The sequence below is a fragment of the Electrona antarctica genome (genome assembly GCF_951216825.1).
Source record: "Electrona antarctica genome assembly, chromosome: 7".
NCBI lineage: Eukaryota > Metazoa > Chordata > Actinopteri > Myctophiformes > Myctophidae > Electrona > Electrona antarctica.
The window spans coordinates 41,141,315-41,168,255 of NC_136812.1; the positions used below are offsets into that span (position 1 = coordinate 41,141,315).

At 41.9% G+C, this 26,941-nt stretch overlaps 3 protein-coding genes across 3 annotated transcripts; 1 reads left to right on the plus strand and 2 right to left on the minus strand.

Annotated features, from left to right (window-relative positions):
* Window positions 1-413: 413 nt before the first annotated feature.
* On the minus strand, window positions 414-7,740 carry LOC306926678 (mediator of RNA polymerase II transcription subunit 26). The gene is made up of 3 exons (XM_079506070.1): window positions 7,389-7,740; window positions 3,906-3,980; window positions 414-3,681 (listed from the first exon to the last, which is right to left on the minus strand). Exons 1-3 carry the CDS (start codon window positions 7,449-7,451, stop codon window positions 2,062-2,064), a joined length of 1,758 nt encoding a protein of 585 aa, XP_079362196.1. The 5' UTR covers window positions 7,452-7,740; the 3' UTR covers window positions 414-2,061.
* A 1,269-nt stretch (window positions 7,741-9,009) lies between these two features.
* smim7 (small integral membrane protein 7) lies at window positions 9,010-11,585 on the minus strand. The gene is made up of 5 exons (XM_079506128.1): window positions 11,505-11,585; window positions 10,964-11,005; window positions 10,802-10,857; window positions 10,067-10,157; window positions 9,010-9,832 (listed from the first exon to the last, which is right to left on the minus strand). The coding sequence occupies exons 1-5, from the start codon at window positions 11,528-11,530 to the stop codon at window positions 9,817-9,819; spliced, it is 231 nt and encodes a 76-aa protein (XP_079362254.1). The 5' UTR covers window positions 11,531-11,585; the 3' UTR covers window positions 9,010-9,816.
* Window positions 11,586-12,663: 1,078 nt separating this feature from the next.
* tmem38a (transmembrane protein 38A) lies at window positions 12,664-25,184 on the plus strand. Its single transcript, XM_079506399.1, has 6 exons — window positions 12,664-12,948; window positions 16,910-17,066; window positions 18,733-18,917; window positions 20,630-20,717; window positions 22,337-22,454; window positions 23,731-25,184. The coding sequence occupies exons 1-6, from the start codon at window positions 12,825-12,827 to the stop codon at window positions 23,920-23,922; spliced, it is 864 nt and encodes a 287-aa protein (XP_079362525.1). The 5' UTR covers window positions 12,664-12,824; the 3' UTR covers window positions 23,923-25,184.
* Window positions 25,185-26,941: the final 1,757 nt, after the last annotated feature.

Below are 26,941 nucleotides of genomic sequence, written 5' to 3' on the forward strand. Positions count from 1 at the left end.
AGTCCAATATGATTGCATTAAACAACGTTAAACTACATTAAGCTCACTCGATTTGCCATTCACTTTATGCATGCGCATACCCTCTAATGTGGACAATCTTTTTCCAACAACAAAAATATTAAAAATGTTGGGGCTGAGAGGCTAAATGGCATCAAATGGTGGTCCGTGGCTCAAATGCTGAATGGACCTTGATATGAAAAGGGTTGAAAACCACTGAGCTAGACAACAAACCAATTAGAGCAGTAGTCCCTCCAGGTGATGGGATGTAGAGTGAGAACACAACGTCACTTCCTCTATTCAGGCTTCACCACCCTAGACATGTTCACCACAGCCCTCAGTGAGACAACAATGGATTACATTCTTACAGAATATGAATACAAAATTCTGTATCAGAAAATGTAAAAGACAGCCAGTTTCAGCATTTTTTTTATTAACACATATGAACATGTCCACTTAAAAGGACTAAGTAGCAAATATGTTCCCTTCTGCATTCGACTGAACACAAAAGGCTAATTTCTGTACATTCACTAAGGCTCTGTTTTTAGGGAAAACACAGGTTTCCATAAGGCAAACAATATCTAAAGGAATGGTAATAAGTACAATTTCCAGCATGTTAATTTAGTTTTCAGTTTTCCTCACAGTACAAAAGATGCCGTGTCACATGATCTGCTCTGCCATTTGTCAATTATTTTACAACCTAAATACGGGGGGGGGAGCAGAAAAACAAAAAGCTAGAAGTTCACATTATCAAAATGTGTCATTCTGGAGATCATTTACCTGTATAAGATAGGTTGCAGTTGGAATGTTGCTGTTGCACCATCTAAGATGATCTAACCAAATCATTGTAAATAACAGGTTTAATAAATCTAACAGAAATGACTGAGTTTAGTATGAACAGATTATGTAAAACTGCAAAATGAAGAGAATATGCAAAGTTAAGATAAATAAAGTCATACATGATGGCCTAAACCCCTCTGTAATCAGTATGTGTCCTGTGAGGCTATGAATGAGGAAAGAATGTCATGTCAGTATGTGTACTTGTACAGTAGTTACGTATAGCATACGTATTCATGGATTCATGTAATCATGTTCTTTCTTTTTCAGCTTTCTTTGAAAGCTGAAATTGTTACTGAACTAAGTGTTGTTCAGGCATTGCCAGAACTGTGGAGTGGACCCTAAAACGAAAAGAAATAAAGAATAGAAGTGATAGTTTGAGGTATGCATGTTTCCTATTGGGCAATGTCAACGTGCATTCGGACATGACATTTTCTCCTGTACAAAGAGAGAGAGGAAAGCCCATATCGGGGCTTATATTGTCTCAGACTACCAACAGTTCGAAACATCAACTCTGGCAGCTTATGCATATCCTTATACCTTTTATGTCCACAACTACAGCGATGAATTAGTTAAGATAACTTCCCATCAAACACTGATCAGCAACTGCTATTATGACAGGCAGCGTGTCGTTTTAGGCTACTTTCACAGACCGTGTCAAGAAGCAGCACAGGCCTTCCTGAACTGCCTTGACACATCTCAACCTCGGCCCTCTCAGACATGGCTCTTTTCGACTACAGGAACTAAAAGAACCGTAGCATGGAACTTATGTCACAGATTCTGGACTTATTTCCATACACTACGGTTGGGTTTCAGTCAGATGAGGTTCTCAGAACCTACTTTGGGGCCTGCTCAGGAGGTAGTACTAACACGGAGTACTGGGAACCCAGAACTCACAACTTATAGGTTCAGAAATGTTCTAAATAGCAGATGTACATGCTCACACCACGTCGCAATGTGTTGTGAGCTTGTATTGGCTTTTTTGTGAGTTTCTCGAAAATAGGTGATCTACATGCTCACAACACACTCTTTGTGCGCGTAGGGCAGCTATTTTTTGTTTGTTTACAACTCCTTCAGGAGTGGTTCTGGTAATAATAGAAATGTGAACAAACAAAAACACCATCACAGAACTTCACGGTTCTGGAAAGTTTCATGTTCTGGGTTAACCCTTCGTAGTCGAAAAGAGTCAGGAGATATGCGAGGTGGAAGCGCTTCATAAAGGATTTTTCAGTCGATACACACATATGGTAGTATGTTCAGCTTGCTCTCATCTCCGTGCGGCTCTAGAGATATGCACTCTGTCCAGTCATACCAATTGTCCTTGGTGTCGCGGCAACCGTTAACCCCGGGCCAGTGTTGTGTGTGTAACCGTTGCATGTCGTCGTCTGTGACCTCTCGGCTGACCCCCGGTAAGTCAGTAACAGGGAGGTTGGATGCCAGCACGTGCGTCTTCCTCGCCTCCTTGATGTGGTGCTCCTCTTGTTTCAAATACTCGTTCAGGAAGAAGTGGGCCCCGGGGGTCTGGGCCCCCGACGAGGTGAGCACGTTGCTCTGCTGGCTCAGGTACGACTGAATGATCTCGTTCCTTGACAGCTCTTTCCAGTTGGTCTGCTGGAACGGACTAGGGGGAACAGGCACGTTTTGTTTCAGCGCTTCTGTCCTGTGTGGTTCAGAGACCTCCGCCTCCTGTTGGCAAGACTCTTTATGGATGGAAGTTTTTATCTGACCTGTGGAGGGGTCATAGGTCAGTCTCCTGTCTTTTAACCTGACTGGTTTAGTGCTGTCTGCCGTGCTCTGTCCGTCTAAGTTCACCACATAGTCCTTAGGCCTGTATTTTTTCCTTTTCTTTTTTCCTGTTTTTCCTATGGTGTCTGCCTCGACGCTCACCCCCTCGATGTAAGGGGAGGCGGGAGTGTCAGGAGGCCTGGATGTCCAGCTGCTCTGAGAGTCCATATCTGAGGGGTACCAGGAAGTGTCCATGGTGTGCAAACCCTGAACAGAAGCAGTTAAAGGCTGTGGAGAAGGCAAAGGAGAACATCCCAGTCCAGAGCTGTCCAGAGACACAGCGCTCTCGGCGGGGCTCAATAGAGTTGACGCTTTGGCCACGGGCGGTTTGATGATGACGACTTCCTGCTTTGGAGTTCGAGGGCTGTGCGAGGAGCAACGAGGGCTCCCAGTCCTGGGGCTCTTGGGCAGGTGTGGGACCCCTGATGCAGCCTGTTCCAGTCTGGCATGCTGCTGCAACACTGACGTTTTGAGTAAGGAGGAAGTGCTCGGGGGTCTGCTGAAACCCGGGGAACTCGGGTGCGGTCTGACGGCATTGACGGGAATCTTGTTGACCCTGTCGTTGTCCGGATGCTCAGATATCTCCCGCTCTGGAACGTCAGGGACGGCAGAGATTCCGTTTGACAGCGGTCGCACCGAGTTCTGGTTTTTATCGTAGGCTGCCGTCTTGGCGATCTTCGCTGGCAAGCGCGGCCCTTCCTTCTGTTCCCCTCTCCGTTTCTGGCTGCTCGGCGGCTTCTCTGCTTTGGGGGAGTGACGGTTGTTGAAGTCATTTCTGCTCTTCAACTCCGGAAGCGATTTTGCTGATGGTAGCGCTTTTGCTGATGGTAGCGCCTTTGCTGAGGGTGGAGTGGCAGGGGCGGAGAAATCAGTCCGACAGGGGTGAGAAGTGCCGTTGGAAGAACCTGACGTTTCCGTGTGGCCCTTGGACAGCACCTCGTGACCCGGGCCCGGCTCAATCAACTTCTGCCAGGTCCGCAGGAGCTTCTTGGCCCTTTTAGCCAGGTCTTCATTCTTGGTTTTCTTCCGGACGTCATTGATCAGCTTTCCCAGACGGGTTTCCTTTAAAGACATAAGCAACAGCACTAAGCGTGAAACACATGATAGTTACAGGTAAGAATAAAGTGAATGTTTAAAAGAGCTGCCAAAGCAACACAATTTGAAGAGCTGAGGTACAAAACATGTTTGTTTTATAAAGACATTAAACATAATACAGTTGTGCCTAACTAGATTCATTAATTGATGTTCTTGTTTGATTAAAAACAACAATTCTTAAAATAACCTACCTCAAGTGTCTCTTTGGTGATGGGATATTTCTCCAGGTAAGAGATCACTTCCAGGACCATCACCATGTTGCGGATCTGCTCAAACAACATATTACATTAGTAAATGGTGCATTATTTAGTATCACCTTTATCCAATTCCAAAGTACTTAACAATGTGCATTACATTCACCCAGTGTTGCCAGGTCTGCTTATTATAAGCAACTTTGGGCTTATTTTCCTGTAAAGTCGTTTAAATATTCATAGTTGTGGGACATGGGTTGCTTTTGTATGGGCTTGTTTCTGAAGTTGCGTATTTGGGCTGGTTTTCATAGACCTGGTCACTTGTTTCACTCACAGAATCTGGCAAATATTTGCCTAGCTTTGCTTTGAAGTTGATCGATTGGTATAGGAATTGAGAGTTGAGAATATGGCATCTAATTCAAATGTGCTTCTGCACCAATAGTCAGCCCTGAATCATCATGACTAGCGCTGTGTGATCCATGGCTACACCAGTAGCACACTAGAGGTCCACTCTACAGTGGACCTCTAGTGTGTCAATACTATCACACAGATATCGACGGCTACCGAGGTCGGCAACGACAGAACATGCTCAGTTCCTCATCAACGGGTTCCGACCCGGCGGCACGGCAATATCGACGGCAGCTTGTCGGCAGGAGACGCTTTCCGACTTCTTCCGCCGGCGAGTTGGGACGATATTGGCATGGTGGAGAGTTGACTTTAGGGAAAGGCTCTGATGAAGGGAAAAGGGGAGTTTTTCCTTGCGCATGTGGGAATGTTGGGTTTCTAAGGCTATTTTCAGACTGTCAGCCCAAATAATAAGATCTTTGGCCAATCGAGATTGGTCCCATCAAGTCTAGACAGACATAAGAAGTCTGATTCAAATCAAAATTCTAAAGCAGCATCCGAGACACACAAGTCACTGAAGTCTGATTTATACGTCATCGTATGACAGTGTCACTCGTGATAAATGGAAACAAACTACAAACTCACAAGCCTTTTGAACTTGTAGATTGGCCATTTTCAGCGAGTGACTGACGACGCGTCATGAATCTATGATAGTATAAATTAAGCACTACTCAAGACTCATGTCTTTAACAGAACAACTTTCAACCCCTGAATTCGCCACTAACTATTTAATTCACAATTTTGAATATGTTATTTGGATGACCCTAAGGAGTAAGGATCATAAAAACCTTGAACGATTACTATTGCAATTTATTTTGGGTCACGCCCCTTTTTAGCGTACTGTAGATTGACTGGCCTAAAAGCCTACGATTGTGGTCTTGACCTGCTCTATATATGTAAAGTGTCATGAGATCACTTTATTGTTTTGGCTTTCGCCTTTATCTTATATTTTGTATGGAGGGACAGACAGTAGGCTGACAGGAAATGGGGAGAGAGATGGGGGGGGAAGACATGCAGTAAAGGCCGTCGGGATCGGGAGTCGAGCCCGCAGCACACTGCCAGACTGGATTACCAGCCAAAGTGCCTGGACCACTGAGCCCAGGCCTCATGAGATAACTTTAGTTGTGATTCAGCGCAATATAAATGTTGACTACACAGCCGAGATCCGACATAAGTACTACAATCATACTGAGAATGGGGACCTGATTTGTCATTTTTATGGTTTGAAGATGAATATAAATAGATTCGACTGCGCATACAATGGGGAGATGGGACCTGGCTGGGACCAGATGGGGGGCTAAAACGTTATTTGAATGAACTTTCATATGTGCACCTGCACAAAATGTACTACCACTGCTGGTTTCAGACTCAAACTGAAAGTTCATACAAATGTACAAGTTTACCCATTAGTGAGACAGTATGTACACATGACTCTGGAGCAGCAGCGTTAAAATAAAACGTACTCTGAAAATGCCCGCGGCTCTGAAACTGTGTATGGCCGCCGTGTTAAGTGGTCAGATGGGTGGGTGAGTTTTTCAAGTGGAACCTGATCCAGAAAAGGTTGGGAACCACTGCTCTGGAGAACAAAATAATAAATCAACCAAACAACTCTCACAGGCCTGAGTTGGAGAAAGAATTGGCTCGGTGAAAACAAGTTTGCACAGAATTTTGGCCAACTAGTGGTGGCCCATGCAGGGGCCAACTCATGAAGGCCAATGTACATGCTCAGACTTTGTGCAAACTAAGCTCATTTGATGTTTGACATGTCATTTTTATGTCATGAAAGGTGCTATAAAGTGTATTATTATTATTATTATTTAGAATATAGATCTAAGATTGCAAACTGTAACAACCAGGGTTTGGTAGTAACTGGCTTCATGTAATAACTACTTTATAATCAGCTCTGATTACAAACTGAAAAATGTGTAATTAGATTATATAGTTACACTGTCAAGGAAACTTGATTACATCTATACAAGCTCGACAGCACTGTCTGCTGTGAAGGTGGTTTCACCAAGGTTGTTGATTGGATAAACAATGCTATTTACTTGTGAAAAGCACAACTGCCATACTGTGTTTCTCAGCCCTGTAAGGACCAGCTGAGTTGACAGACAGGGTTTCTCAGCCCTGTAAGGACCAGTTGACAAGTAAATCACATCCACAGTCAATGAATGGCTCCTATTGTTTATCCTGACCTGTGTGCTTTAGTTGCATTAAAAAAAAAATGAGATGGTTGGGGGGAAAAAAGAAAGAAATTGTTAGTTGAACTCAACTCCCTGTGCCTGCTGCCATGTTTGATTCCGCAATAATCCAAATGTTTTAATTAATCCAGTTTACATATTTTGTAATCAAATTAGGGATTACATTACTAATTACAATGGCTTTGTAATTTGTATTCAGTAACGGACTACATTTCAGCAATCTGACCCAACCCTGAACTTCCAATAATGTAAGGGTTATATAAGTCATTTACTTTTAATAGTTAACAAGACCTGCCATAAGTAAATGTTCTAGGAACTTAAGTTAACTGTAATAACCAATGACTAAACTTGTAACAAACGTATAATTAGCCTCTAGCCTCTTGGCATCTTGTCTGACATTGTTCCCAAGTAAGCCTCCATTCATTTCTACCACCACCAGACAGTACAAGTGACTGACTAGCTCATTAGCTCACTAGCTCATTAAACTGAATTGTAATCCTCAGTACAGTGGTGTCGCTGACTCGCTATCCGTCAAGAACAGAATCTACAAAACAGTTGTCAGCTCGCAGGAGTTAAAAGGCTTTCATTAAAACACGTCATTTTGTTTCAATATACATCGATGTTCGCCGTCAGGTTGTGATCTCGTCCAAGTCAACAACAACACAGACACTGCCGTTATTCATCTGACCAACTCTTCTTATTGACACTTCATATTATGCTTCTACTACACTCCGCTTTGTGTGGAGTGTCAGCCTCTGGGGGAGGATTCGGGCTCGGCAACAGCCTTCTCTGTGTGTTTTTTCACTCTCTAAATGTTCGTCAATAGCAACGGTTCTGCTGGGGTTCTGGTCGGGTTCGGGTCAGCGGTGTTACTCACGTTGCTCTGGCCGTCGATGGCCGCCAGCAGCCGGTCTCTCATCTGCTGCGGGGTCGCTGTCATCCTCCAGCCTCTCGGGAGAGAGAGCAAACAGCGCTTCACTACGGGCGGCCTATCGGCGACAAACAACCCGCCCCGAGGAGAGCCAGCACCGCACCATAGTGGTATGATGCCCGGCGCGTCGCTCCCACGTTCCCCGGAGAGCGCCTGTTAGACTTTAAAGTGAGCGAGCAGAGTGAATAATCCTCTTTGGGAGAGTTGTTGGGCTTGTCAGACAGGCTTCATGGCCTCCATCATCACGGTGCTCCTGTTCTGCCCTCTCTGCTCTCTGCTGAGCGCTCCTCTGAGCCGCGCTGCATGACGGGACATTTCTCCGCTTCTTCTTTGGTTTTAATGTCTGGGTTGCAAACCGACACCGACACCTACTGTAGTATGTACTATATAATGTACCTCAGGTTTTGATTGATTGATGCTAATTGCTTGAATACTTTATTAACAGTTTGCAAAACAGTACAGTGGTACGATTATACAAATGGTAAATGATAACACAAAAATCCCCACCGAGGGCTTGTTCCATTGTGGTCCTGAGTTATTTCCAACATCCCTATGGTTCAATCATGTCAACTATAAGAACCAACAGTCCCCCACTCTGACATTTACAGGATCTTCTTGTAAATTATGTTTTCTTTAAATGCACAAGCGTTTGTCTGGTAGATGTAAATTCTAAACTATAGCATTGTATTATATTCAGTTCATTTTCTATATGTAGAAGGATAAGAGGACATCTACAGTATGGTTTTCAGAGTAAAACTTTATTACAAAACTGGCTAAGGACAATTATGCATCATTTTTAAAACATCTCAGAGGGTTATGCACTTTTGCAATTCTGATTTACTGTGTAAGTAGTATATAAAACTCATATATCAAGCCTATAAGTGATTTGGTAAACACCTGAATGTATGCATCATGTAGGCCTATATCTGTCAGGTGAAAACCTCATATGTCCAAAACTGTTACTTTTCAGCATTCAAATTCAAAAACGGCAAAAGTAGCAGATGTACAAGCTCAAAATGCATTGCCACGTTTCCAGCTGTTGGATTAACTACTTTTGATCATTTTGTGTGACGTGGTATGATCAAGTAGGGCGTCAATTTAGGTTTCTGGCTGCCCGACATCAACAATGTTTTTCACCCACTTCCATCTCTATGCTTCTCCCCTTTCCTGAAAACTACAAAATGATGGCGCTAATAAAAATAAAATAATTTCACGCCTAATTTTTTTACACCTGTATTCTTGACAATATTTATTATAAATAATAATACAAATTGATTCAAAGCCTAGCAGTAATGATGGAGATCACAATAATTATAGGCCTACATTTGAGTTTACTTGCATTTTGGCAATTTCATGGGTCCAGTTGACTCTGGATAGAATGGATAGAATCGTTGCAAATAGATACACATACAAATGCAATACAACAAAAAAGAAAATAAGCGAAAAACTAATAATCAAAAGGTGAAGCTGGAGACTTTTCTAAGTGAAGCGATGCCCTGTAGCTACGCTACAGTATGTTAAGCATTCAGGCCCGGAGAGAATAGGTGTGTACAAGAAATACCACTGATGTCAGGGAAAACGGTATATTTACAATCTAAAGAAAGAAGCCCAAATGTAACAGCATTCTATAGTTCTGCCTAATAACAATTAAGACAAAATAAATATATTGGTTTTGTAAACATCTATTCTAAACCATCTACACCAGGGGTCTTCAACGTTTTTCAGGCCAAGGACCGCGTTAGCTGACAGAGATATTTTTAATGAGGCTTTCAAAGCTAGTTCTTCAATATTTAGCTGGTTGTCTCATCAATGTGTTGACCGTTGAGAGATCTGAGTAAAGCTAGGAAGTATTTCCAAATAGTCACTTAATTATTTTAAGTGACTATGGGTTTCCTCCAAGTGAACTGATTTGATGGCTTCATAGATTCGTTTGACTTAATTTTTTTTGTCTGTTTGCAAATTATTTTTGCTAATCTGTTGGATTCATGTTAATGTGTATTATTGTATTTACAAACGTAAGTTTGGGGACCTGCTAGGGGTCCCGGACCCACTTTTGAAGACCCAGGGTCTACACCAGTGGTTCTCAAAGTGTGGTCCAGACTCCAGAGACCCTCAGGGTTCCTTGAGGGAGTTCCAAAATCCAAATGGACCTTTACAAGTCTGGGGCTCCGTGGAATTAAAACCACTGGTTTACACCATTTGTTGATACAAAAAAAAAGAGGTCAACAGTTGAGGTTAATCAAGTACATGTAATACAATGACAGTTAAAAAGAGCCAAAAAGAACACAGCGGAATATTAAAGAGAAGCTTAGTGTCCATCTTTGATTTGTGTGCATGTTGCGTCCTTGGAAGACCCCAGGCTCCAGATGGGAAATCATGACCCAAACAATCTGCAAACATTAAAAACAAACATGTAGTGTCACTTAATATCTATACTAATAATCTGGACATATGTTTGTACATATCATCACTGTCTGTCCAAATTCCAAAAGCATTACTTTTCAGAAAATGGAAAATGGAAAAAACATGTAGATATTATTTAGTCACAAGCTCTTGTTAACATAACACGCACGCGCACGCACACGCACGCACGCAATTAAAAGCATGAAAATGCACCAACTCACAGGATCATGCAGAACATCATAAAGATGTTCCACAACGCAATGAAGATCCGAAAGTATCGTAAGCTAAGCAGGAACTCCCTGATATTGTCACCTGAAAGAAAAAAGAAAAAACAATTAAATTAACCACTTGAACCACAGCATAGTGTATATTCTCATTATTCTGGAGGTAATGTTTGCTAAAAGTAGCAATGCACGTTGTGATGTGCCTTGTAGATATATGCCTTGTAGATCTGCAATTTAAGCAGTCCAAGAGTACAGTTTGATATGGATTAGACCAGCGGTTCAAAACGTTTTTCATGTAAGGACCCCCAAATTGATATGTATTTGGCCGTGGTGGTCCCCCATCTGAAAATATTTTGCTTCACGGACCCATAGAAGAGAAGATTTGTTTTGTATTACTTGTTTCTTAGTAAGTTCGTATAGCTTATATATGTGCTATTTAGCCAAATTATAAACTATGCATAAAAGGGATTAAAATTGTGAATTGTGATGCTGTAGTAACACATTTAACATGGGATGTCTCCAGACCCCCAGTTTGAGAACCAAACCACAGAACCCCATTTGATGAAACTATGTATATTTATCCCTGGGACTACACACTGTACATTTCTCAACACTTATTTAACTCAGAGTGTACAAATGGAACCATTCTCAAGGACACAATGGACAATATAGTCTACAGTACAAGACTAAACCATAAAACAAACAGTTGTCACATTCTTGTGGCACACACACCAGTTGTCGGTCCTCGTTCTTCTCCAAATCCTCCTTGGTGTGACTCCTTCCTCTTCCTGCAAATTTAAATATTCGTTTGTACTTGTTTTTTATTGTGGATTTTGCTAATTGATATTTGTATAAAACTATTTTCTCAGGCTATAACGTATACTAAGTACTTACAGTTTGAAATTCAACACAGCTCCTGCATTCACAAGCAAAGTCCTGCAAGTACAATACAGAGAAATACAGTGTGAAAATAAGGCATGCAACAATGAATCAAACTAATCGATTTAACAGATACAATAATGATCAATAAATTAATAACATAATTGAATAATGGATTATTTCCTATCTGCTATTTTCATTATTTGTACATGTTTGTTGTGAAAGGAAGTACAATGTTGATATATCAAATGTTTAAAAAATAAATATAGATTACAAAAAAACAGTTTCTCTATTCGATTAATTAAAAACATCGCTAGAATAATCACTGACAAAATTACTGATAGTTATTAGTTACACAACCTTGGTGTTGGTGAGAATATTTGTTTGTGTTGTTGTGTTTACAGCTAAGCTAACGTGGTGAGCTGGCAGCTTATTGTCATCGTACAACCACACATTTTACATTCACAGAAACACGACAGCATACATAATGTTACATTAAAATACATGTCTAAAGTAATGCACGGCGTCTTTCTGAATGGATTACAATTCAATTTACCCGAATATCAGCAGATCCCCCAACATTTTGTCCACATCACATTAGACGCCACACATCCGTATCCGCATACGTCATCAGTGCATCTGACCAATAGGTGTTTTGATGAGCAGGCTTTTGTTTTCGGAATTTGGTGACCTGGGCTATACAATTATGTGACGCCAGAGGGCGCTGTTACGCCATCTTTGCAAATGTATATTACGCACTACCCTAGGAAAGTGAAAGTAGATTACATAGGGCACTGCAGGGCAGGCTATGGCTAATTGCTAATTGGCTATCTACGCTTTATTCATGCGATTCACGGATTCATGCCACAATACACAATTACACATTATCCTATTTTCTATTCATTAGTTGATTTATAATTGTATTGGTTTATTTAATAGGCTACAGCTTTATTGTTTTATTATTTTTATTATCATGATGATTAAGTGAAGTCTATGCACCCCTTATAAATGAAATGACCAACACAATAATACCTAGCCGGCTCTAGCTTAAAATATGTATACTACTACTACTAATAATAATAATAATAAACACTATACTATATGTAGCCTAGTTTCACAAAAATACAATTGTACGCCTATACTACTTGATTTTAGCACACATAGGCATACGGTCTTGGCATTTTAGACCTCCAATATGTCTGCAGTCTGCACCTTTAATGGATGGGGATGGATCATGGATGCGAGTTTCATGGCCTGGAAAACAACGGCCTATTCTATTGGACGACTATTCATTATTTCATTATACTAATTTCTATTGGATGCCATTGTCAATGACTTTTTGTCACCATGCAGCAATAACGGTCCAGCCTGAAAGCATTTTATTTTACAGGATCACGCAGATATAAAGATGTTTCGGTTGTTTTCTAAGCCAGAAATGTAGGCTGCTACGATCATCATATCAAGTTCAACATCAATCGCATCATAGGCTATGACTATGCAGAGACTGACACAAGCCCGGCCGTGGTACGACAGCGGCTCATGCGAGAATGCCGACAAAAGTTGCGCGCTTGCAGATCGGCTCTTGTTTGCAAGCGACAACGCGCACATGTAGACATTTCACACAGCGCTGTGCAGATGTGGGTATAGCCTATTAATAGGATTGTACGGCTGTGCAGATGTAGCCTATATGTCTGTGGACTGACTGGTGTATTAATAGGAGGCTTGAGTGTCACTGTTGTGGAGGACTGGTGAAGAAGACGGGTGCACCAGCGCGGCGACACGCACGCCGGAGAAAAGGGGGACAGTCAGGGATAATAATCATTGTAATTATCAACAAAACTACTACATGCGACACTTGTAACAGACGCTGAACACCATGGAAGTACTGGCAGCTCTGAATTTGGGCGATCTCGCCGCCACTTTCTCAAAAATGGGAATGTTTCCCGTTTTTGATGTTGCTTATTATATTGTCTCCATACTCTACCTCAAGTATGAACCCGGTAAGTGCGCAGTTCTTCCTCTTGTCAGTCTTGTGCGTGTTTTGGTCTACTAACATTCTTCATGCATTAGTTTGTGTGTGTGTGTGTGTGTGTGTGTGTGTGTGTGTGTGTGTGTGTGCGTGCGTGCGTGCGTGTGTGTGCGTGTAGTGTGTGGACTATATTGTTCAATCATAACTATCTCTCATTTCAATTCATTAGTTATTGATTAATTAATTTGCCATTATAGGCCTATACACAAGCATGAGGGAACCCCTTCTGCTGCACAGGCTGCGTACTGTACCAACACGATATTTCCAAAAAAGGCAATCTTCTTTTGTCCTATTTTAGCAGTCATTATGCTCTTATAGCAGCAACATGAACTACTTTACACAGAGGAGAGACTTGTTGGCCAACCACTGAACCAGTCCCTGCAGGGGATTATCTCAACTAACTTTATTACATAATGCTTTTAAACATAATGCTTTTATTCATGATTTGACTCTGAAAACTATAACCAAGTGAGCTGCATGGAGGAGCAGCATGAAATCTGATAGACAGACAGTGCATACCAACAGCTTCAGACTGCAAATAGAAGATCCTTAAATAGACGTTAGAGGGCCTCAGACACACACACACACACCCCCACACACACACACACACACACACACACACACACACACACACACACACACACACACACACACACACACACACACACACACACACACACACACACACAGAGAGAGAGAGAGAATAGCTGGACATTTTAAATAGAGTTGAACGGCCCCCTTCATACAGTGAAGGCGTGAATCCTTTTATGTTTCTCAATATATGTCCCTTCTCATAGTAAATAAATCTGCATTGTTAATTTAACTCCAGGTCAAATTGGACTCAAATTGTTAATTTCTACACCCTCACACAGTCAGCAAATTTAACACCTGTGATTTTGCTGTGTACACATTAGTTGATCACTGTGTTTTGGTTTTGGATTCATCCTCCAAGCCTCCATGGTTGGGTGAATTTGACCCCGTAGCCACACTGCCACTGTTGCCAACTCTTGTGAGAGAAAGCCAACCCACCTCCAAAAACAAGCCCAAAACAAGCCAACTCTTAGCGAGAGAAATAAGCCAAATCTTCTCTCGAAAAACAAGCCAAAACAAGCCCAATAATATTGCCATATAAATTAATAACTAAATATTTGATGCATTTATCATTATCAATTCTATGTATGTCTATAATTATGAATGTTTTGGTCATTTATTATACTATAACACATAGTAGAGACACCTACCTTCTGTCACTCAATGTGATTCATACTCCTCCAAACCTATGGGTATTTAAATAGTATATACATCAAAGAAATGTTGGCTTGTTTGATATTCAAAACAAGCCACCGAATTTTTTAAACAAGCCCAAAAAACCACAACCCGTGACTCGGGGGAAAAAAAACGCAACTCTGGAAAAAAACAAGCCAACTTTGGCGGGGAAACAAGCGGACTTGGCAACCCTGCACACTGCACATGCACTAGGCCTGCCTGAAGAGACCATTTGTTTTGCAAATGAGAAACCTGTTGCTTTGCAAGAGCAGCTCCGGCCGGCACACTGAGTTCACCAACATGTCACTGTAGTTTCCTATTCACTTCACTGACTCCAGTGTAGGATAACACATCACACACATGAATGAGCTTTGAGGAATATAGGCTACACAGCTTTGAGGGACTTGATGTTGAGCAGAGTGAGAGAAGAGAGGAGAGCTAGAGACAGAGAGAGCGAGAGAGACAGAGAGACAGAGAGAGAGAGAGAGAGAGACAGAGAGAGAGAGAGAGAAACCTTTCTTTGATCATTTCATGCACAACTTAAACCTTCGAGGGAGTTCGTAAACGGAAACAGAGTTGGCTTGGATCTGCTTTTTTCTGTTTACATCAAATCCCGTCACCACAAATGGCCGATCCGTTGTTGTGAGCTTGTAGATCTGCTATTCTTTGTCTAATGTTTCCACCAGAATATGGTATAACCAAAAGAAAGAACTATGGGACTAAACAGACTAATTAAACACTGAGAGAGAGAGAGAGAGAGAGAGAGAGAGAGCGAGCTAAAGCACAGGGGTCAAAGTTTAAGTCAGGCCCAACAGTTGCAAGCAGGGAAGCTGCATGTATTTATAGGGTGACATTCCTTAGGATCAGATTGCTCGACTCGAACCATGGCGCTAATCGCACCACAACCCCGATACCCCCACCTGTTGTTGGGGGATCTGTAGTACCCTTGGAGGCTTTTGAATAGGCCTATGTTCACACAGTCTGTGTAGTAATATGTTAGGCTACTTGTTGTAAAGTGTGACAAGAGAGAGGGTGTGAATTGTTTTGTATTTTTTATGTTCAGTCAATATTGGGTGATGACGTGGTTGCATTACCTTTATCAGGGTGTGCACCAACATGCTCAACCAACCGTGTGGTATAGAGATTAAAAACACACACACGCACGCACGCACGCACGAAGCAGGCAGTATGGTGATAGCATCACCAACTGCTGTAACTGTCACAAGACAACATGTTTATGACAGTAAACTATTTCTTTACCGGTATATTCTCAAGTCTTCATTCATCTCCATGCATTGTCTAGATTCTAGACAATCTAGAAGCTTATCCTGAGTGACTTTCTGTCTTTGTGTCTCCACTGCATTGTTCCTCTGATGACAGTGTGCCGCTATTATAAAATAGTTCTGTTTATGTTCTCATAAACAGAAGACCAAGCATATGCAGACCAAGCAACACGACAGCTGCACCTAATCAAATTAATACTGGGTGTGGGTGTGTTTGATTTGTTGCTATGCTTGCACATTGACACACCTAAATCTAACAAACCTATTATTACCGCACAACTACAAATTTAGCCTAGGGTTTCATGACCATTTTAAAGATAATTAATTTAATGTTCTAAATTGAACACGCCTATATATATTGTACAAGTATGAATTAAGGTTTCTTCATTTACGTGATTGTAGGCCCTTAGCGCTGTGCCTCATCAATGGATGTATTGAGAAGATATCCATTGATAAGAGAGATAAACCCATTCATCAGCTTCAGTTTGATAGTGTTCCAGTTTTGTTTGCTCACTCTCTTTGTGTCATCACTTCCAATTTGACTTGTTTATCCTGTTATGTATGAGATAAAAATTGGTAAGAATAGATGTCTTATCAATAGATGTTTATCAATAGATATCTTCTCAATAGATGCTTATCAATAGATGTCTTGTCTTATCAATAGTTGCAATGCAGACTAGCGGACACATGGATCCCTGCCCTCCACTCCCTCCTAGCAGGGTCAGGGTCATGGTCAATAGACCATCAATAGTGCAAACTGAATAAAAGAGCTACAACAGAATAAAACAAAGCAGGCGTAAAATTGATAAAAGGAATACATTTGGGAGAATGTAGGGATTCAATTTAATTCATTGGAAAGGATTTTTTTTATTGGATAATATTTATGATGTATACAGTTATATCATACATGTTTTCTACAGCTGTAGCTATTATTTTATTTAGCTATTGATTCAAATTTTGATTAAAGATGCAGTAAATGATTCAGATTGTAAATGGTTTTTGTGTTTATGTGTTTATTCCCTGTCTCTCCATCTCTTTAGCAAACAGAAAATGGCCTGGATACCAATTTTTATCTCATACATAAACAAGTCAAATTGGAAGTGATGACACAAAGAGAGCAGACAAAACTAGAACACTATCAAACTGAAGCTGATAAATGGGTTTATATCTGGTTATTAAAGAGCTGGAGAGACAGGGAGACCCCTGTTACTGAACACTACCCTATACGAATGATTCCTTTTTTATTAACCCAAAAATAGCACTTACACTACCATTAATATCTAATATGTGATCTACAACATCTACAAATGAACAACATTTTGATTATTTGATTGAAAAAAAAAATCAATTCAATTAATTAGTTGTATTAACTGTTCTGTGCAGGCGCTGTGGAAGTGTCCCGTCGGAGTCCGGTGGCGTCCTGGGTGTGTGCCATGCTCTACTGCTTCGGAAGCTACATCCTGGCAGACATCATGCTCGGCGTCAGCCCGCTCGACTATTTCCAACACAACAGCCACATCCTCCTGGCCTCAGCTGTCTGGTGAGAAAGTTCACAGAATGCCTTTCTTGCCCTTCACCGAGGAAGAGATAAAGTTTCAAGTTTGTACATTATAAAACTTAATGGAACATTTGGCGATGAGGTTTCACCTTCACAGCTTTTTGTTTCAATGTTGTGATGAACCACATACCTTCTCTGGATGTCTGTGTCCTTCACCAGAATGGGACATTAGCGCGAGCCATTTACCTTTGTGTTGCCTGCGTTTTTAAAGCAAATGTACGATCGATACGTTTTCTGTTTCTCTCGGTGGAGAGAGTTACAGTAGCTACATTCTACTTCTACTTCTACTATCGAGATGTTCTGACGAGTCAAAGTAGTGATTTATTTAGTATTGTTTCCACACTCCCTGGCCTAGCTTCATTCTGCCAGCAGTGAAAGCGGCGATCATTTTGAAGAGATGTTGTCTGAGGAGAGGTGCTAGTCTCACGAGCCAACCTCCAGGAAGCACCTCTGTAATCCCTCTCTGAGTGACCGTGCATAGACACAATCTGTCGCAAGAAATGTCCAAACCTCAGAACTTTCCCAAATTTCACACAGCGTGTTGGAAGGCAGATCCAGCATCCGTCGCTGCACTGGCTGTACACAGCGACAGCCAACATTAAAATGACAAATGAGTCCCGGATTGTAGATTTAAGCATGACTCTTCAGAATAAACCAGGATACTCAAATGGGGATAGAATATACAGAGTAGCAAAGATAAACAGACCACTGGTCCTCCTGGTCTCCAGCCACTTTGGCAAATGGCAAGTAAGCAAGCCAACTACCATTTAGAGCTTCCCCTCTATTCTAAAAATTACTGTATAAGGCTGGTATAATAAATTGAATTCCCATAACACTGTGACCAGAGGACAAAACAATTAGTTTCCTGGCTTGATCCACACAGAGAAAGATAGAATGTGTCAGCTTCTGCCAGCTTTTTCTATCTGGCAGTCAGGTTATTAACATTATAGCTCAGCAGTAGAAATGTCTTGAGCGGCCGGAGCCCGAGTTACGGATTAGTGCTTTAAGAATATAGATTCATAAATAATCTATATATTTTTCCTATTCTGGGATGAACATTTGGCAAAATATGCTCACAACAGGACTCATTGTAAACTTGTAGATTGGCTATTTTTAGTGAAAATATTTAGTGTACAGTAGCACAAAAAAGGGAGTAGGCTATAGAGCCCTGGAGGTCAACTAAGTGGTTAATAGACACACAGTACTGACATTCTTTACATAAAAGTATCAATTCCATAATGTAGAAACATTTTGTTACAAGTAAAAGTCTGGAATAAAGTACACAAATATAATAAAAGTTAGTAGAAGTACTCAACACGCGGAATGTCCTGTTTCACAAGTTTTGAAAATGTATAAAAATCTTTTGAAAATAGCAGATCTACAAGCTCGCAATGTGCAACACATTGTGAGCTATTTGTTCTGCTATTTTCAAATAGTCAAAGTATTCAAATAATTGTAGTGGAGTAAAAGTATAATATCTCTCTTCGAGTTGTAGTAGTTTAGTGGAGTAGAAGTAAAAGTGCAGAAAATGTACATGAGTGAATGTAGTTATACTTTACACCACTGGCTAGTGGCTACAACAACATGTCGCTGTGAAGAAGTGGGATGTTTCAAACAGTGTTTCTGTCTCCCCCACACACCCCGTCAGGTACCTGGTCTTCTTCTGCCCTCTGAACCTCTTCTATCGATGTGTGGCGTTCCTGCCCGTCAAGTTGGTGCTGGTCGCTCTGAAGGAGGTGGTCCGCTGCCGCAAGATCGCCGCAGGCGTCCACCACGCCCACCACGCCTACCACCACGGCTTCTTCATCATGGTTATCGTCGGCTATGTCAAAGGTCAGTGTCTCCCATTCTCCGACTATGCTCCATTTTATCCTACAACCTGGGACTTGTCTGAAAGAAACTCTTGATATTTTAGCCCCTCCAATGCATGGCTTTCAGAAATTACATCATGTGGCAGCCAAGTCTATGGACATTTAATGTTTTAGAGCATTAAGGAAAAAACGTTTGCCAGCCTAGTCTGGGTGCATATCTTTGGTCCGACGTCCCAACAGTCCGACACACAATAGTCTAACACCCTACCCCAAACCCTAACCTAACCCTAACCGCACACGGAAGCCACGGGTGAGTCTTAACCGGCCACGCATGTGTCTTAACCGGCCACGCATGTGTCTTAACCGGCCACGTATGTCGGACTAACTTGTTTGTTTAGGGCAGTTATGATGTAATTTGTTTGCCAGCCAAGTCTATAGAGTTTAATGTTTGTTTAGTGCAGTAAATTACAACGTAAGAAGTCATCTGGCTAATTATCTTGTAATAAATGTGTTGCATAAAACAAGCTAGGATGGACAGGCAATAAAATTACTGCATCTCAGGAATTTCTCAGTGAGTAATTCATTGTGGCACGGACATGAGAACATCAACATGCCCCCAAAAATCAGCACAAGCCCCACCACGTGACGTCATGTGGCAGCACCAGTGGGTGTGATTTTTAATAATCTGTATGGTAGAGAACGTTAAAGCAGCACTATGTAGTTTGGGGTAGGTCTTTGACTTCTTTACATAAGAGTCTCTGTAAGCATGTCTGGCGAGGATGCGCTGTAATTGGCCAGTCTTTGCTTTGACGGGCAGTTCTGCATTGGCAAATGCCAGGATGAAACTCATACTCATACTGTACGTACTGGCAGGTGCCCCCTGTCTCTATACATTTATGGAAGGATGTATGTTATCGCTAAAACATGTCACTTTATAATGTTGTGGGAAATAAATGCAACTATGGAACATCCAGACCCCCAGGAACGCACCCAGGGGCCGGCCCGGTTCCAGCGAGCCGGCCCGCGTCCGAAACGGTCGAGAAATGACAGAGTTACCGCGTGGGGGTCCCCGGGGGTCCCTGGAACATCCAGACCCCCAGGAACATGCCCAGGGGGCCGGCCCTGTTCCGGCGAGCCTTCCCGCGTCCGAAACTGTGGAGAAATGAGTTACTGTGTTGCAGCTTTCCGTGCTCGGACACAGGGACACGTATAGGGACACATATAGCTACTCTTCCATTGAGACATTTTAACCCTGGTGTCGGGTAGGACACCTATGGTCGATAATGTGAATAAAGTTATGTGAAGGAGGAGATGGTGCATCATAGTTTATTGTAATTCAGGGATTGTTGCACTCAATATTGTAGTTTGGGCATCGTTGCAATTACCTCTTAGTCAGGAGGAAGAAAATGGACATAAAATACAATAAATGGATCGTAGCTTGACTAGCTTCAAACTAAAGACAGGGAAAGCAGGGGGGGTGGATTTGTTTAAGAGAAGGTAAAAGCGAGTCCGGAGGCAGAGGTTTTCAAGGCCCTGTGAGATCTGTGAATGCTGCGACAATGCCCTATGATATGTGAGATTTGTGAAGAATGCTGCTTGCAGAATGGCCTTGCAGGTCCATTTTGAAAGTGGGTCCAAAAACTAAAGAGCTACAGTAAATGAAAGCGGTGATGCAGCGAGACGCAGGGGGTTTCTGTCCTAATTATTTCCACTTCCTATGTTTATCCCGTCTAGGATCTGGAGTGGCTCTCATATCCAACTTTGAGCAGCTGCTGCGTGGCGTGTGGAGACCAGAGACCAATGAAATCCTCAACATGTCATTGTGAGTGTGTGTGTGTGTGTGTGTGTGTGTGTGTGTGTGTGTGTGTGTGTGTGTGTGTGTGTGTGTGTGTGTGTGTGTGTGGGTGGTGTGTGGTGTGTGGTGTGTGTGTGTGTGTGTGTGTGTGTGTCAATCTCCCAGAGGCCCGATGACTGTCGATGTGTAAATGAAGCTGTCACTGTCTCTTCAAGCATGGAGGGTTGTTAGAGCTGAGAGAAAACAAAGACTAGACTGTAGTTACCAGGACAGACATGCTACATGCTGAATACTTGTGCAATTAACATTGGCCGTTATAAGGAAATGGGTTCACACAGCTGTGTGTTGGATAACAGCACAAGGAATGAGATTAATTTAGGTAAACAGTGCAGAGCTTGTAGATCAGCCATTTTTGTTGTTTGTTTAATGCTTGTTTTATGATAATAATAATAATCTAAATTTGCAAAGTAACTTGTAACAAAAGTTTTAAAATAAAGTTGTGGGAGAGGTTAGTTGTGAAAAGTACAATAGGCCTATACTTGCTTCTGAGGTGTGGAATAGAAATATAAAGCATTGACAAATGGAAATACTCAAGTGAAATACCTCAACATTGTACCTAGTTTAGTAAAACGGAATTTCAATTACACACCTGTTCTAGTGAATTTAATTAACTAGGGAGAAAAAAGTGTTCTGCATAAAGACTTGAAAATACTGAAGGCAAAAACTGAGAAGTTCTGAAGCAGCAGCAGTTGGTGGTCAACCGCTGAAATCATACTCTTAAAAGGGACAATGTAGGCTGTCTCAAAGGTTCATGTATGAAATATACTTCACTAGCTTTTTTAATTAGATTGCAGCAGGAGTGAAATGAAAGGTAAACGGTGAGTGTACTTTCAATTGATCAGAAACCCTGAGGAAGTTGTTAGATGAATGGTGATTGAGAATATAATTTTTTTCTTTTTTATATCCTTTTTCAACGGTTCTATTACAAAGTGAGAATTGTATATTATGATCACCCATTCACCCTATAACTTTACAGATTCTGTCATGGAACTTTTGTCCTCGGAATATCTCCTGAGTGCCTGCAGCAATTTATCTGAATTTGCATACATGGGCATTGGCCATTAGCTTTTTCACTTTACCAAATTGTACCCTGTTCATTATCTTTTTTGTCAAACTATGACCGGTTGCCAGGTTAACCTTTGTGACAGAAACAAGCAATCAGGTCTATGAAAACAAGCCCAAAGGCCTGTGTGCTGCTGACTGGTGCCAGGTTATGCGTTTGTGACAGAAGTAATACAGCCTGCATATGTGTCACTTTGGCTGTTCTTAAGTCTTAACCCTCAACGGGTATGGACTAGAGTTACTAATTTGTTATTGCTCACTCAGTCAAAATCCTTTCGTATGAAAACACACTTACAACAATCAGGTACATAGAATTCGGCTTAATAATATCGGCCACTGGCTTGACCCAATAGCCAATAGCCGAGGACCTCCTGGGTGCATACCACATGGATGCAATGCAATAAGCGATTCCCCTTGTTCCATTGCTAGCCGGACAAACCATTTGCTGAATACCATTCCCTTACTCTCTTATACTGTCACTGTCAACAAAGGCTAAACATGAACGTTGTCATGTGTCTCTGCAGCCCTACCAAAGCCAGCCTGTATGGAGCCATACTGTTCACCCTGCAGGAAGCTCACTACCTGCCTGTGTCCAAGGGCCTGCTCATTGTCCTCTTCACACTGTTCATGGCCACGTCCAAGGTGAGCTCCTTCACCAAGCTTATCTCGTGTAAAATAGTCAATAAACGTGTGCGCGCGCGCACACACGCACACACACACACACACACACACACACACACACACACACACACATCCACACGATACTGTTATCCACCAAGCAACTCGGTGGGAGTGGTTAGTTGTTAACATCAAGGTGAAGTTTAGAATGTGTTTTTATAATTATTTTAGAGCACATACCTATATATATATATATATATATATATATATATATATAAATATATATATATATATAAAAGATTTACATATTTACATATAATATGACTTAAATCAGAATCAGCTTTATTGTTAGTTACACAAGTAAAAAGTGAGTGAAATTTGTTTCCAAGAAAACAAAGAAAGGGAAGAAGAGAGGGGGGGTAAGGAGATCAAGGCAAGAAAGAAGACATTTTTGGCCCAGGCGGTGGCGTAACCGTCTGGGCACCCGACTGGTAATCCAGTCGCAGTGTGCCGCGGGTTCGACTCCCGAGCCCGACACGGCCTTTACTGCATGTCTTCCCCCATCTCTCTCCCGTTTCCTGTCAGCCTACTGTCTGTCCCTTCAAAAACCAATAAAAGGCGTAAGCCGCAAAAAAATATCTTTAAAAAAAAAGAAAAAAGAAAGAAGACATTTTGAGCTCTTTTACCACAAAAAAAGTACAAGTAAAGGATTTCAGATATTTAGAAGCTTGTTTCACAAACAGCACACTCGTAGGGTCTCTCTTAGCTTATTCAGTGGTGCAGCCACTCCAAGGAACAACAATGTGTGTCCCTATGTATGTATGAATGTATCATGTCTATTTAGGGTACCAACAGGTGACAAAGTGGCGCTGACTGTTGAGCTTCACACTGTGCACAGGTGCATGATGATGGGAAGATGAGAGATGAGAGTTTTTAGTGTAATACCAGCACACAGCACAGTGCGGTACCAAATTACGGTGTAGCTGTAGCACATGCACAGGTGCATGATGAGAGGCAGTACAGTACAGTACAGACTACATAGTCCGACACCAATAGTCCTACAGCCAATAGTCCTACAGCCAATAGTCCGACAACCAATAGTCCGACAGCCAATAGTCCGACAGCCAATAGTCCGACAACCAATAGTGCGTCCGACAACCAATAGTCTGACAGCCAATAGTCCGACAAATAAGGGGTTTAAATGTAAGGTTCTATAAAGTAACAACGTAATTCAAGGGTGCCTTGGATAAAAAAAACCTTTGAGAACCACTGCTCTAAACCAGCACGTTTTCTCTCCCAGGTGGCGTTGACCGCCCGCCACTCCCACGCCTCTCCCTTCGCCCTGGTGGAGTCGTGGGTGTGCCACCTGCTCTTTGGCTCCGCTCTGGGCGGAGGCGAGGAGGAGCACCACGGCGCCGCGTCCTCACCCGCCAAAGCCAAGGAGGAACTGACCGAAGGCACTCGCAAGAGGAAGGCCAAGAAAGCCGAGTAGAACGCCACCCTCCACTCCCCCCTGAGATGAGACCACCAGCGAGAGGAGAGAGAGACACCTCCTCTCGTGGCTCACACACATGATGATGGGGCTTTCCTGATCCTCACCGAGGGAACAGGGGAAGTTTGGTGTATGCCAAATGAGGCCCTTTCTATTCAGGACAAATGGGGCTTTCTGCATATTTTACAGTATGAGGACTCAACACATTGGAGACATCGAGCCAGCCAGTACTAATGTTTCATACCATAATGTGATAATTGGAAATAATGACTGCTAGCATGAACGTAGACGCTACTATAGAATATTATTTTTAAGTGATTTGAAAAGGTTAAAGCTCTATAGTCTGATAGTAATTATTGCTATAGAGTGCTAGTGAGATGGATTGCCAATTTCAGCCAATCAGGAGAGATAAACCATTGTTTCAAGCTTCAATTCCAATTGCAATCTGCTCATTTCTTTGTGTCACCACTTCCAATATAATTTATCCTGTATCAGTTCTCTTGTGATTGGAAGAAATTGGTATTCTGACCTGAAAATCTATCTTCTGTTTACTAAAGAGAGACCGAGAGACCCCTGTTACACTCTATATAGCAAATACCATACGAATATAGAGCTATTCAACACTTATTGGAAGAAAACTACTTACTCCACCTGTTTTTTATAGGGTGCAAAGCTGAATTAATAAATGCATATTTATTAACTAATTCATAATTTAATTTCTGCCATCAGAAAGAATTTGTTTTTTCACACTGGATACATCTTGTTTTGGAATGAAACTGTTCATATTGACTTATTTATTTGTGTATTTATTGTTTAGGCCAGTGGTTCTAAAAGTGGTGTCCGGGCACCCCCGGGGATCCCTGAGGGGGTTCCGGGGGGTCCCCAGCAAAATTATTTAATATAGCATCAACATCAGTTTAATCATTTTATATTTCAGCTATTTTTGTCACAAAGTCACAAAATACTTTCAAATGGCGGTCCCGCGGCCAAATACATATCAATTTGGGGGTCCTTGACATGAACATGTTTGAGAACCACTGGTTTGGGACGTCTTCTGCCTTGAACACGGCCCTCCTTCACCGGATATCTGTGATATAAGTTTTATTTCTGAACAGAAACGCATTTTGGAAGAAAAGCACAAAATCTGACACAAAATCAGAAAAAATCAATAAAGCAACAGATGTGAAGAAACATTGCTGCTTTTTACACTGGAGAGGAAAGACAATTACACCATGTCTTTGAATAAAGTCATGTTGAAAACCTGTTGCTTTCACATTCCATTTCATCACCAACGTTATGAAACGCAACTGTTCTTGTCGGGCACAGGGTTATAGTTTCTGGAGACTGAGGCTCAAAAACCTTAATGTTGACTCTGGATTATTATAGCCGGCATACCTACTAAACTGGGAGTAAAAAAGAAAGAAATACCAAAACGGTTACACACAGTTAACACTGTTATACTGTGTACTATTTCTGTGATGCTAGAACTTTGCTGATCATATGAGACAGTATAATAAGATAAATAAGTAGCCTGGCTCCAGCCCCTGAATCGCTAGCTTCGTGTAATGAAACTAAATAAATTTTCAGGCTGAGTGTCAGGCTAATAAATTCGATGAAAGAGACAGCAAAAGACAGGGACAACAGTTTAAAATAAAGTTTAGTTTAAAATAAACAAACAGTAAAAGCTACAATCAGCACTATTGGGAATATGTTACATTACTTTCACAAGTAACTTTTACAAATGTTGTAATATTACTCAATTTGTAAAAGTTATATCATATGCTAAATTGATATAGTAATTGATATAGTAATTGTAAAAATATATCAAGCATCTTAGCTTCATACTTCATACAAAATGTATACCTAATTACAAGCAGTTACCATTATGTTGACTTGTTAGATTTGCCTGATCTCGAGGTGTGCATATTTGGGTTGTTTTAGCAACCTCTGGTGGACACAGAGTGACACCACTGCCAAACAGACAGACCACCTCATCATTGCTCATCCTCTTCATTCGAGTGCCCTCGAGATCTGCGACACAAGTTGCTCATTGCCACACCGAGTTCATTCACAGTCAGTCCTGTGTCCCTACTCGGAACATCTGGAAATGTGAGCGTTCTTGTTCCTCTTGATGGGCAGGGTAGTCTCCACAGAAGAATCTATCCATATGCACCATGTCTCTGTGTGTACGCATGTCTGTAATCCACATAACTCGAGAACCGTTCTTCCCCCCGACTTCAAATTCGACACATGCGTTCCACAACCCCAACAGGGAGTGCAGTGCCCGGTGTCGAGTCGGTCGTTCCCACGGTTGTCCAGAACTGCCACAAAAGGCCTCTGCCCGTGCTCTGGACAGGGCCCCTGGCCAGGCTCCATATATGGAGCTGGCCTGTTCTGACATCACAACACTGCAGAATTGGGCATGCCTGACACAGAACTCCATAAAGGGAGACAGATACAGAAATCTTCATATATGGGCATAAAAGGGACACAGACGGATGGGTGGAGCGGGTACTCTGACACGGATAGAGCGGGTATTATAGCCGGATGGGGCATGGATCTCCAATTTCCATCGTTACCGACTTGGTGTTCTACAGCCGGGCACCGGCATAGTATCCAAAATGACCTGGTCTTTTGCTCTGTGGCAGTGTCCAAAGTCTTCTTTGTGCCACAACAACTGAGATGGGAGGGATGCCTCCATAAATCTGAGCTTTAGTGGGATGGTCCCTCCATGAAAGGTTCTGGACACGCATGAGGAGTCTTGTGTATGTTCCGTCATGACGATCCCGAAACTCCTTATTCATTGTCCATGTTTCAGCACCATAAAGAAGGATACTTTCCACACAGGCATTACTGTTATCATACAGGCAATACTGTCATCATTACTGTTACAGTATTTTAGAAACAGTTGTTTGGGTTTCATCATGGTAGTGAAATAATAGGCTGCTAAAATATCATTTAAATACTACCAGAAGTCCCTTGTGCAAAGCAGTTAACACCCAACCAAAAACACCCAGCC